Source organism: Mesocricetus auratus, unplaced genomic scaffold (genome assembly GCF_017639785.1).
Source record: "Mesocricetus auratus isolate SY011 unplaced genomic scaffold, BCM_Maur_2.0 Super-Scaffold_4256, whole genome shotgun sequence".
NCBI lineage: Eukaryota > Metazoa > Chordata > Mammalia > Rodentia > Cricetidae > Mesocricetus > Mesocricetus auratus.
The window spans coordinates 23,570,318-23,583,374 of NW_024429182.1; the positions used below are offsets into that span (position 1 = coordinate 23,570,318).

General features: G+C 40.6%; 1 protein-coding gene across 1 annotated transcript in view; it reads right to left on the bottom strand.

Annotated features, from left to right (window-relative positions):
* Nucleotides 1–1,234: 1,234 nt before the first annotated feature.
* Nucleotides 1,235–13,057, bottom strand: part of Kif11 (kinesin family member 11) — a 49,530-nt gene continuing 37,707 nt past the window's right edge. Inside the window, exons 16-22 of the mRNA XM_040744984.1 lie at nucleotides 12,854–13,012; nucleotides 11,895–12,001; nucleotides 11,031–11,310; nucleotides 9,610–9,832; nucleotides 6,775–6,923; nucleotides 5,505–5,621; nucleotides 1,235–2,719 (exon numbers count right to left, since the gene is read on the bottom strand). Coding sequence (XP_040600918.1) covers nucleotides 2,588–2,719; nucleotides 5,505–5,621; nucleotides 6,775–6,923; nucleotides 9,610–9,832; nucleotides 11,031–11,310; nucleotides 11,895–12,001; nucleotides 12,854–13,012 — 1,167 coding nt within the window. The 3' untranslated portion in view covers nucleotides 1,235–2,587. The remainder of the gene's footprint in view (nucleotides 2,720–5,504; nucleotides 5,622–6,774; nucleotides 6,924–9,609; nucleotides 9,833–11,030; nucleotides 11,311–11,894; nucleotides 12,002–12,853; nucleotides 13,013–13,057) is intronic.

The window sequence follows — 13,057 nt, forward strand, 5'->3', positions numbered from 1 at the left end:
CCACCGAGTGCTGGAATTAAAGGTGTGTGCTACCACCGCCCGGCTGCATGCCTTTATCTAAACTGTAACTGCCTCAGGTGGCCATGGGTTGTTCATCTGTGCTGTACTGTGTGAGAACTGTTCCCCACTTTCCACCTTTCAGTAAAGAAACAAGTGTCTTGTGCCTGTCCTTCAGGTTATCCTAGGAAGGTTGAGAATGAAGCCTCTCCACTCTAAAGAACTAGAAACTACCAGGACCCCATCTTGTAAGCAGCGTGTGCTGTGGGTAAGCACCTGGACTTCATCCATTGGCTGGGCTGACTGGCCAGTGCCTGATGCAAGGCCCTGCTTGGCTTTGGGATAGGTGCTAGAGATCCACTCAAACCCTCATCTTGTACAGCAGCCGTTTTTACCTCCCTGTGACTGCAACTTCACAACTGCCATACTCTTCAAGATGGAATGGGAAAGGGCCAAGTAAATTACTGCTTGGGTTTGCCCTGACTCAGCACATGCTTGGTGGCTATAAACCTTTGTTTCCAGAGTTTGGACAAAGTGCTAAATCTTTCACTTGCTTTTTCAAAGCCCTTATCTACTAAGGCATTCTGGTTTGCTTGACTTTGACAAGGTTTTCCTATGTATTTTAGGCTAACTTTGAATTTATGCTCCTCTGCCTCAGCCTCCCGGGTTCAAGAATAATGAACCCTTGTCGCTACCCATCTCACTGTCCCGTTCACTGGTTATCGCTCTTGGTTATTTGAGTGTCTGACACTGCACACGAAGATTTGTAGAGCGAGCTACTTTATGGCTCTGGGTATTAATTTTGGTTTTCATTTGCTTGCCAGGCAGTTAAATTAGTTGTACTACCATGCCCAGGGAACTTTACAATGACTAACAATGACATGAGCTGTACTTCAGGTTGTTTACCTATTATCATATAGAGAAGGTGTACGTCCTTGGAGTACACTGGAAACCCCCTTCTTTGAAGGTAACTTTATAGAAGCTTGTTTTAGTAGTTTTAATGCCACTTGCTTACCTCTATAAATATTGCCAAATAAGAAATTATGGGCAAGCAAGTAAAGGAAACAAATTTCAGGGCTGGAAAGATGGCTGAGAGTTTAAGAGCTCTGGCTACTCCCGTAGTGGCCTAAAAATTGTCTTAACCCCTTTCCCAAGGCTTCTCTGGCCTCCAAGCACACCGAGCATGAAAGTGGACCACAGACATACAGGCAGGCAGAACACCCATACACAAAAAAAGTAAAAAAAAATAATTTAATTTAAAAATTTTACCAATTATAGATTTACCAAGAACATGTTAGATAATATCCACAGATTTGTTTGCAGAGAAATTTATCCATTATTTTTATTAAATTAACATTTCTGTGTCTACAATGGGCTGGAGAGATGACACAAGGAAACTTAATTTCTTGAAGTAGCATTATTTTCTTAATTTCCTATTAAGGCTTAGTTCTTAGTTACAAAGTCAAATCTCTAAGTGACACATGCCTGTAACCCCAGACCTTGGAAGGATGATAGAGGGTTGTCCTGTGTTCTACGATAGTTTGGGCCGTATAAAATTGAGTCCAAAGCTAGCCTGAGCTACTACCGAGACTGTCTCAAAAACATAAAAAGTTACATCCCTTTAAATTGCATACACTAAATTGGATGTGACCACATTTACTCTCTCACTCATTCCTTCTAGGTAAGTGCACTGGTTCTTCAACTTGGAATGGCCCAACTTCCAGAAATACAGTTGTACAAGGGTTAAGATTTTAAGAGTGAATGTATGTACACATTTTATTATATACAAAGAATGAAGTTTTAAAAGATAGACAAAATAGAAGTTATAGTCATAATTGGTATTCTAAAAAAGTCTTATCATTTCTAAAAGACATAGGCCTTAGAGTAGAACTTCAAAGGATAAATCAGAGCTCTAAATAGGTCTCCTGTAACAGCAACTGACACTCCAAGAGGCTGTGTGTGAACTGTGGAAGCCAGTGTGTTAGGCCTTGGGAAGGAATGAGATGCTTACATATTGAAGGATAAACAAATGAACAGTACTGAAGGAAGGGGACTTCTAGGGTCTGCTTTATTATTGGCAATGACTGTAATCACTGAAACCAGAATTCTAGGTAAAGCCCTGGGAGTCTCATAATAAGGAAACCTTTCTGTAGGTCTACAAATGGTTTAGTGACAGGAAAAGAGAGAGGTGAGTTAAGAAGACAAAACAAAAAAGACAGGTTAGAGGTCAGAAAATACATACAGAACTCAGGCCTAGCAAGACAGGAAGGGAGATGACATTCATCTATTTAAGTCCAAGCCTGGAAGAACAATTTCCATATATTTGGTATTTAATAATATACAAGAAAACAACACATTACGGAAGAGCTACTTTATATAAGCTAGAAACACACATAATATAAATTCCAAATGAAACCAAATTTGCTACATGTTTAAACTATAAGGATGATAAAAAAAAGATTCTCAATTCAACTACAGTTACTGTGATGTCTTGGACATAGTCTATCCCATTGTAATCTGTATGCAAGTTCAAATTATGAAGTTTCAGGTTTCACTTTTTAAGAAGAGAAAGCCTTAGCCCTCAAATGAGTTAGAGATTTATTGAGGCTCGCAGTGGCAGTCTACTTTTTGTGACAGAGTGCTCTGAAGTCTCTTCCGCTTTAGACTTCTCCACTGGGTTAATGCCTCTGTTTTCTTTGTCCTTTCCATGTGGCTTTTTATGCTGTGGATTTAAGGGGAAAAATACAGTCACAATAATATAACATTTCCTAGACATTGTAACATTTTATTTCAAAGTTCTATACATTGTAGGCAAAAGTTTAAATCAGAAAATCATAAGAGTCAACTTAAAAAAACAAACAAAAAAGAAAAAAACAAAATGAGTATAGTCTTCCTTATTTCACCAGTAAGGGAAGTAGAAGAATTACCTGGTTTGTTTTTCTGAGACAAAGTTTCTCTGTGTATGGTCCTACCTGTCCTGAATCTCTGTAGACCAGACCTCTGCCTCTGGGATTAAAGGTATGTGCTACCACCACCTGGCAAGGAATACTACTTTTTTGCATTATTTTCTAAAACATAATTATAAATTTTCCTTTAAGACAGTGATTCTCAACAGCAAGTGATTCATTCTGCCCTCTAGTGGACATATGCCAATGTCCTGAGACATTTTAGGATAGTACAAATTCCTAGTTCTGGTAAGAGCTGGCCATGGATGAAAGTGTTCGACCTGCAGGGTAGCTGGCTACAACACAAAATTACGCAGATTATAACATCAACAGTGCTGCTTATAGAGAGGAAGATTTGTCACCATGAAGAAAAGACCATTCTACTCTAGGTAGAAATGCTGACATGGGTGACTATGAAACACTTCCATTCTTCCATTTATCTTCTACTGAAAATGTGTTTCATGCTGGGCAGTAGTGACACACGCCTTTAATCCCAGAACTTGAGAGGCAAAGGCAGGCAGATGTCTGTGAGTTCGAGGCCAGCCTGGACTACAGAGCAAGTGCCAGGAGAGGCTCCAAAGCTATACAGAGAAACCCTGTCTCAGAGAGAGAGAAAAGAGAGAGTTTCATACTTACTATGCATCTGGGGACTCTATACCTCTGCAAGCCTGCTACTTCCAGCAGAAATTAAAATACTGCATACTCAGTTATGAATGTTTATAATTTATAAAGTTTTATACTCTAGTGATCACTTAACATGTATAAGGCCCCAAATTCTAATCCTAGCACCAAAAAGAAAAGGCCACAAACAATAATGGAGAATCGGACTGTCGGTATGAGTCAGTGATAATGAATTACTAGCTGTGTCAGGGCAGAAACAAGGGTAGAAGAATATGGGTGGGACTGTCCTGGGATACACAAAGGATCTGAGGAAGTCTGCACAAATGTAGGTAGGCGGTGGTGCACACCTTTAGTTCCGGCTCTCACGAGGGGAGGCAGGTGGATCTCTGAGTTGGAGGCCACCCTGGTCTACACAGCAATATCCAAGACAACAGATATACAACACAGTGAAACCCTGCCTTAAAAAACAAAACACACGCACACACACATTTCAACTGTAAAATTCAGTATTACATGTCTTACATAAAGAAATTGTTACTTTATCTATGGTCATACCTTCAAGATACAGGAAAAGAAGCCAGGCAGTTTCTGTTTTTGCTTTTTAAACAATCTTGTTTTACATACCAATCCTGGTTCCCTTTCCCTCCCATCCTCCCACTCCCCCATCAACTCCTCAGAGAGGGTAAGGCCTCCCATGGGGGATCATCAAAGTCTGTCACATCATTGGGGGGCAGGACAGGGGCCCTCCCCCACTGTATCTAGGCTGAGTAAGGTATCCCTCCATTGGGAATAGGCTCCTAAAAGCCAGTTCATGTACTAGGAATAAATACTGGTTCCACTACCAACTGCCCTACAGACTGCCCAAGCCCCCACGTTCAGGGGGCTTAGTTCAGTCTTGTGCAGGTTCCCCAGCTGTCAGTCTAGAGTCAGGGAGCCTCCATTTGCTCAGGTCAGCTGTTTCTGAGGGTTTCTGCAAAATGGTCTTGACCCCTTTACTCATCACTCTCCTTCTCTACAACTGGACTCCAGGAGTTCAGCCTAGTTTCAGCTGTGGATCTCTGCTTCCATCAGCTACTGGATGAAGGCTCTATGATGGCAATTAAGGTAGTCATCAATCTGATTATAGGGGAAGGGCAGTTGAGGTACCCGATTCATTAGTGCTTAGATTCAATCTGATTATAGGGGAAGGGCAGTTGAGGTACCCGATTCATTAGTGCTTAGATTCCTAATTGGGGTCATTCTTGCGGATTCCTGAAAAATTCCTTAGTGGCCAGGCAGTTTTTTTGCTTTGAGACAGGGTCTCACTATATAGTCCTGGTTGGCCTGGACTCACGGTGGAAAACCAGCCTGGCCATGAACTGGAAGAGATCAATTGTTTCTGCTCCTCGTGCTATGATCAAAGGCATGTGCCCTCACCTGCACCAGGCAGTTTTGAATGGCTTGTTACTAACTGTTAGCAGAGCATGAACCATACACCTGTAACCCAGCATCAGAGAGGCAGGGACTTGGGAAAGTTTGGGGAATGATTAATAAGAGAAGAGTCTCTTGTGGGCAGGATCAATCACTACTACAATTTATAGTCCCCAACTTTTAAATTCTTTAATCTTCAGAGTGTGATGGACAGGGATGGATACCAGGGCCTATTGGGTAAAGGTATAAGTAAGAGAGATAACTGCTCCTACTGTAAGAGGCAGAGCCGGGTGGTGGTGGTGCACGCCTTTAATCCCAGCACTCGGGAGGCAGAGGCAGGCAGATCTCTGTGAGTTCGAGGGCAGCCTGGTTGTTAGCCTAGGCTAGCTCCTCTTTAGCCTCAAAGTATGGGGACGTCAGGTGTATATCACCATGCCTGGCTAGGTTAGCCATGATCCCTTTATACTAACTAGTAAAAACTGAGTGACAGCAGGTGAGGAAGGGAAGTAGGTGAAACACACTGTCGAGTACCTGGAAAAACGGAACACCGCCATTTGAAGAGCAATCCACATTGGTGCGTACAAATGTCTCTTGACTCAAAAGTTCTTCAGCACATTGTTCCTGAACCTCCTTCTTGTCATCTGTGTCCTAAAATAAGAAGCTCGGTGAGTGGGTAAGTCCATGGCACTGGATCGTCAAACAGAGCAGAATGCGGTGGAACATGCTTTACTATCCCAGCCCTAAGGAGGCAGAGGCAGGAGGATTGTTGCAAATTTGAGGCAACCTGGTCTATATAGAAAGCTACAGGACAGCCAGGGAAACACAAACAAAAATCATCATAAAAGCCAGGCAGGGGTAGCACATGCCTTTAATTCTAGCAGGCAGAGGCAGAGGTAGGTGAATCTCCGAGTTTAAGGCAAACCGGGTCTACAGAGTGAGTACTAGGACAGCCAGGACTACACAGAGAAACTGTGTCTCAAAAAACATCGTAAAGGCAATTTTCTTTTTTGAATGATCTCATATGAATTACATGAAAGTTAAACTTTGATAATTTGTAGGAAATCTACAAAACAATCTATTGGCTTGTACTTATTCTCTTCTTTCTTGACTTTTCTATACTTGTTATTAACTACGGAGCACAAATTGTGGGCTTCATTGCCTTGCTTCTAATTGCAGCTTCATCTTCATAAGCTGAGACAAAAGAATTCTGTTTGTTCATTCACAAGATGTACTACAGTGGTACCCATCCCACAGGGATACTGAAAGGGTTGAGTTAGCATACATGTAGACTTAAAACAACACTGTCTGGTATGGAATCATAGCTTAAATGCTGGCTCAGAAATTATTATCTACTAGTCTAAAAATCAAAATCAGTAAGATTAAAAGAAAGTCAGCAATTCTCAGAGGAAACAGCATAGGACTGAAGAGTGAAAAATAACAGTCATTACATAAAATCAACAGTTTACAGGGCTGACGTGATGACTCAGAGGGTCAAGCATTTGCTGTTCAAATATAAGGGTCAGATTTTGGATCCCCAGCCCCCACCTAATATCTTGTGGGTGTGGCAGCCCACCTTAATCCCAGCACTTAGAGCTGGTAACTACTAGTAGCTGTGGGTTCAAGTGAGAGATCCTACCTCAATATAGTCAGTAGAGAACAATTAAGGAAGGCACCTAAAGTCAACCTCCTGGCTCCACACAGATACACACATGCTGTATGCACACCCCAATGCACACATGAGCACCCATGCATGCCAAGACAAGTTTATGGGAAAGCTCTACAACTATGTTCTGAGTTTTACCTGGCCGGCCTCTCTGTCGCTTTCTGAGCAGCTTAGCAGCATTGATTGGTTGCTCTGTGCCTTTTGCAGCCGATCAAGGAGTTGTTCCCGTGGTTCAGTTCTCACCAGTGTTGACGGATATAAATAATTTTTCCTCTCTGGCGTCATACCTTTATACCAGACATTAGGAAGGCAGGGGAAATTAAGTGTGAAACGTAACTTTTAAAATTATGTTAAAATGTATACTTTGAAATGAGTTGTCTTCCAAAACCAAAAATGATTTCCATATATCTTTTTTACCTGCCAGGCACAAACTGGTTGAAGCTAGTATTTTTTTTCATGTAGTAATGTTTTCTTGGGGTTTGTTTGTTTTAAATAAGATTGGCTTTTTCCTGCTTCTAGGGCTTCCTGCAAGCTAAGTCTCTGCTGGAAAGACATCTCTTCTTATTTTTTTTAAGGATTTATTTATTTTATGTATGAGTACTCTATCTGCATATACAACTTTATGTGAGAAAGGGGCACCAGATCTTATCATAGATGGTTGTGAGCCACTATGTGGTTGCTGGGAATTGAACTCAGAACCTCTGGAAGAGCAACCAGTGCTCTTAACCTCTGAGCCATCTCTCCAGCCCCCTCTTTTTATTTTTTAAATTTATTTCTTTATATTTTATGTATGAGTGTTCTGCATGTACGCCTGCATGTCAGAACAGAGTGTTAGATCCTATTATAGGCAGTTGTGAGTCACCATGTTGGTGCTGGGAATTGAACGCAGGACCTCTGGAAGAGCAGCCAGTGCTCTTAAATGCTGAGCCATCTCTCCAGCCCAGTAATGGATCTTTAACAGATCTGACAATTCACAAAAGTCACCTTACCTACAAAAATATGAAGTTTCCATTTCTAAGAATATACAGAATAATATATTAGGCTCAAAAATGAATTTGGGTATTCTGAGAAATGGTGGCATTGTTGGAATTAAAAGTTTTACCAATGTGATCTGAAAAAAGTAAGCATTTCTTTATAAATTTGGTGTAGTACCTGGCTCTTACGGCAGTTACATTTCTTTATAAGGGAGTTGCCTTTTCACTTAACATTCCATTTTCATTGATAGTTAACAATAAATCTGAAAGATTGAAGAAACTAAACCAATGTTCTTTAGTACAAACTCTTTTTTTTTTCCCGAGACAGGGTTTCTCTGTATTGTTTTGGAGGCTGTCCTGGAACTCGTTCTGTAGACCAGGCCAGACCAGGCCGGTCTCGAACTCACATAGATCCGCCTGCCCCTGCCTCCTGGAGTGCTGGGATTAAAGGCGTGCGCCACCAACACCTGGCAGTACAAATTTGAAATGTAGATGCCATAAAAATCATTCAAAAAGAAAAGTGTACAATTCAACGACTTTACAATTCAATGAAGAATCAACTATGAATCTGTGGAAATCAGCTGGTAGTTTACCAATCTTAGGCATTTTTGATCTCTAAAAATTGTGATTTTTTTGTTTGTTTGTTTGTTTTGTTTCTTTGAAACAGAGTTTCTCTGTATCTCTGGCTGTCTTAGAAATCACTATGTAGTGCAGGCTGGCCTCAAACCCAGAGCTTTACCTGCCCCTGCCAACCAAGTACTGGGATTAAAGGCATGTGCAATCACCGCCTTGCCCTAAAAATGGTAATTCACCGGGCGTTGGTGGCATACGCCTTTAATCCCAGCCCTCGGGAGGCAGGGGCAGGCAGATCTCTGTGAGTTCGAGACCAGTCTGGTTTACAGAGCGAGTTCCAGGACAGCCTCCAAAACAATACAGAGAAACCCTTTCTCGAAAAACAAACAAAAAAGGTAATTTCTAAATGACAAGATAAGAGAAACACAGACAATATGCACTTCGCAGTGAACTTCGTATTAATAAACAGCTTAGCTTTTATATCCATTTGGGTATTGAAACACCCTCCAGACACAGTGTTAGCTAAATAGCCAGGTCCGTTTTATTTGTTTTTAAAATGCTTTTTCGTTTTGTTTTGTTTTTTCTTTTTTGAAACAGGAGCTCTTGTAGCCCAGGTTAGCCTCAAGTTTACTATGTAGCCAAAGATGACCTTGACCTCAGATGGTCCTGCTTATACCTCTTGAGTACTGTATTATAAATGTGTGTCACCACACCTAACGGTTTCTTTCTTTCCTCAGGAGCCCAAGTGACAAATTTCCTTCCCCAGATTCCTGAGGAAAACAGACTGTAAATTGTCACAAACATTCAGACAACTGGCTTTGTTTATACACATGCTTTTAAATTGTTATTTATGAAATTTCCTATTGTGCCCAAATTTCTAGGAATATACCACAGACAAGAAACAAGCTAAGACTGAATTAAAACATTTTTTTGTTTTTGTTTTTCGAGGCAGGGTTTCTTTGTACTGTTTGGAGCCTGTCCTGGAACTCACTCTGTAGACCAGGCTGGTCTCAGACTTACAGAGATCTGCCTGCCTCTGCCTCCAGAGTGCTGGGATTAAAGGCGTGTGCCACCAACGTCCAGCTTTTTTTGGTGTTCTAAACATTCTATATTTAAATTTATTACAGGGAGCTAGTAGATTCCTGTCAGGCAAAGGCAGGGCTCAGTTTCCAAGAGCATCTAACACTGTATACAACTGAATTCAATTTCAAGAACTTTAACAATTTTATTCGTTTTAAAATACCCAATGGAGGTAAAAGAGAGGTGTCAGTGATTAAGAGCATATATTACTCTTCAGAGGACCAGAGCCGGTTCCCAGCACCACACTGGGTAGCTCAAACCCGGCCTCCAGAGGCACTACACTCAAGTGCATATCCACCTACCTCTGCCCCACATAAGTAAAATAAACCTTAAATAGTAAAAATACCTGTTGGGACATCTAGTTTCAGATCCTGCTGCAGAAAGCAATTAAGCTTTGTCAAACCAGTTTTTATAGTTTCATCAAGCTCTAGACTTCTTGCTTTTAATGTTTCATCATCTGAAGTTATCTGCACGACGAAGGAGGTGTGCTGGTTCTCAATGGCAGCTGCATGCACACCCTGTTTTCCAGTGATCTCTGAACGTGTAGCCTCACAACATTCATTTACAAACTGTAAAGACACAGACAAGCTTTCATTACTAAAGCTGGAAGCACTTTAGTCTAGCACCATTTTTAATTATCTTGAAACGGTCCATAAAACAGGTTTTAAAAACACATATAAAAGTAGAGAGAACAGGGCAGTTAGCCCCTGCTATTCACTGCCATCGTGAGTGCTGGGGCCAGAGGTACTCTGGCCTGCTAAGCCATCTCTCCCACTACCCATTCTTAACATACTCCACTATACAGATGGAAGGAAGGTCTGACTTAAAACTAGACTGAAGGCTAAGTCCTATGTCTGGTTTGCTCTGTGGTTTATAATTTGATTTTTTTTTAACTTGAAAAACTTTTAAAGAGACTAGGTCTTAAGCTGGGCAAGGTGATAAACACCTTTAATCATAGCACAGAGAGGAGGAGGCAGAGGGATAACTTTGAAGTCATCCTGGACTAAATAATGAGTTCAAAGCCAGGAGAGGAAGGGAAGAGAAGGAAAGAGGAAAGGGGCTGGGTCGGGGCAAAACTAGATCTTTCCCCATGTCTCAAGTTCTGGATTTAGTCACCCATCTCCATAGCGGGTTTTCTTTTGTTTATAATCTTTTTTGAGACAGAGTCTTTAAGCCTCTGTGGTACAGACTGGACTCAATCCAACTCAGAATACCCCTGGCTTCCAAGCAATGGCATCACAGGTGTGAACCATCATGTCCAGCTTCTATGCAGCCTCAGTTTGAGTCCAGAAGCCTATGTAAAAGTGGAAGGTGTTGTGTCTCTGATCCCCACATACGTGCCATGACATACATGTCCACACATACACATCATGTACACAGACACAACGATCATCATTTTAAGGGTGGAGAGACGTTTAGCAGTTCACAGAACTCCTGAGATCTCCAGTACCTGTGTCAGGCAGCTCACTGACTGTGACTCCAACTCCAGGGGTCAGACACTTTCTTTTGTCCTCCAAAGGTGTTCCTGCGCGCATGCACATACACACCCCAAGTAAAATAAAACCTTTTTCCCCCAGACATGGTTTCTCTGTGTAATAGTCCCAGCTGTCCTGGAACTCGATTTATAGGCCAGGCTGACCTCGAACTTACCTCGCCTGCTTCTGCCTCCAGCACATAACAATTTAAAATAAATTCTAAGTCAAGAATATTTTCATTTCTGATTATAGCTATTCTCCCCAAAGTTAGTTCCAGGAACAGACATATTACCTCCATTAGGTTCTCAAGTTCTTCCTTCCTCTTGCTTAAGCAAGATGCCCACTGTTCAGAAAAGTAAGCTGTGCTTGTGTTCAAAGATTCACACTTCTGTGTAGTCTCCTGAGATACAGTTTCCAGATTGCCATTGAGTGAATCACAGTGCTTTACAGATTCTTCAACCAACTGTGTGCCTTCTTGACTAAAGTGTCTGAGTTCTTGTACTAACACATCAGAATCAGCAGTTAGTTTTTTACTTTGAACTGTTGTTTGGTTGATTATAGCTGCAGCCTTCCTATAGAGAAACAAAAACCAGAATAACCATAAGTTCAAGGCCACTCTGATCTACAAGTCATGGTCCAGAACAATGGAGCTACAGAATAAGACTCTCAAAAATAACAAACATCCCCCCTCCCCCAAAAATCCTCTAGCTCTTGCTATCTGAAATCAGCCCATCATCACTCTCCAGAGGCAAGAAACCTCAAGTCAAATGAGAAAGGCAATCAACAGATGCCAACAACAAGAACACTTGTTTTAGAATTCTCTGGCAAACATTTTATAGGAACCTTTGTAAAAAATGTCTCAAAAAAACAATCAAAAGCCTTAAGCCTGTGATTTCAGCGCTTGGGAAACTTAGGCAGAATTGCTTTGCAGTCAGGGTAATCCTGAGCTACACAGTAAGGTCCTGTCTCAAGAACACGAGGGTGGAGAGGAAGGAATACATTTAGATACATATATATATACAAATATAATGTCAACAAGTCACAAATTCACTTGTAAGCAAACCAGAGTTGTTTGTACTATTTGAAGTTTTTTTTTTTCTATTGAAAATCATTCCAGGCTTAAAGAAAACTTCAAAAGAAGTTAAAAGTGTCTTACTGCTCTGTATTTTCTTGAATATTGTTCAGTGGTTTCTGGATGTTTTCGCACTTTTTCTCCAAAGCACAGAATCTCTCTGTCCAACTACTGATTAACTGGGAAAGTTCCTGTAAGAAAGATTGAGGAAGGGAAAGACTTGAAATGGTAGCATTTAAATGTTTAGTCTCTGAATATGAATGACAACATGATCACACAGGTGAGAATTTAAACTTGTTTGGTCATCCTGCCTTAGCCACTGAGTGCTGGGGTTACAAGTGCATAAAACCACACTCAGCTGAACTATATAAATTCTTGACAAAATATTTTTTAATTTCTCCTCTCACACAAAGTGGAAAGCCCTGAAAGGACTATTAAAGAAACATTTTAGGAGTTTAAAAAAAAAAAAAAAGTAAAGAATTTAAAAAGAACTTTTTTGGCCTTGTTTTTTGGAGAAAAGGTCTCACTAAGCTTAGAGTCTGATTCTGCTGCAATAGAATCATATACCAAAGCTTCGTTGTTACTTGTTACAACTCAGGGCCTAAGAATAACAGACACTTGGTGTGGTTAAACATGCTGTAATCAAAGACAGATAGGATGGCCAATGATACAGCAATGAGAGAAAACTAGGCTTAGCCTATCAAAGATAGTAGCTATCCATGTCACCCTAAAAAGAAAAAAACTTACAATATTTTCACTTACAATGCTACAGCAACCTTATGGGTGAGTTTTCTATTCCTTCCTCTTACTGAGAAAGGACCATTTTGTCTGTCAGGATGTTGTTAAGCACAGAGTTCCAGATGCAACAAATTCTCAAATATTAACTGATATAAAGAAGTATTCCCGATTATTTTGTACAAATACCATCAGAAATAACAGTAGCTGTGATACCTTCAGGTTCCACAGTAGTTTTGTAACATTCAAACCACATGACGTAGATTGTTAAGTTCATCAAGCCACTAAAAATGTCAATTAAGAGATACCTGGAAATGGGTTTCCTTTATTGTCTTCAGGTCTTCATTTAAGTTTCCACAAAGTTTCTGTGATTCACCCAAGGAAGAAACTGTATTTTCTTGTAGTTCATGTAGGTTGTTGCACAATACACTTAGAAAACCGTCTATTTCCTTTTTTTGATCTTCTATCTTTGAAGAAAAAAAATATTAGTTTCTTTTTGAAGCAACCTATCA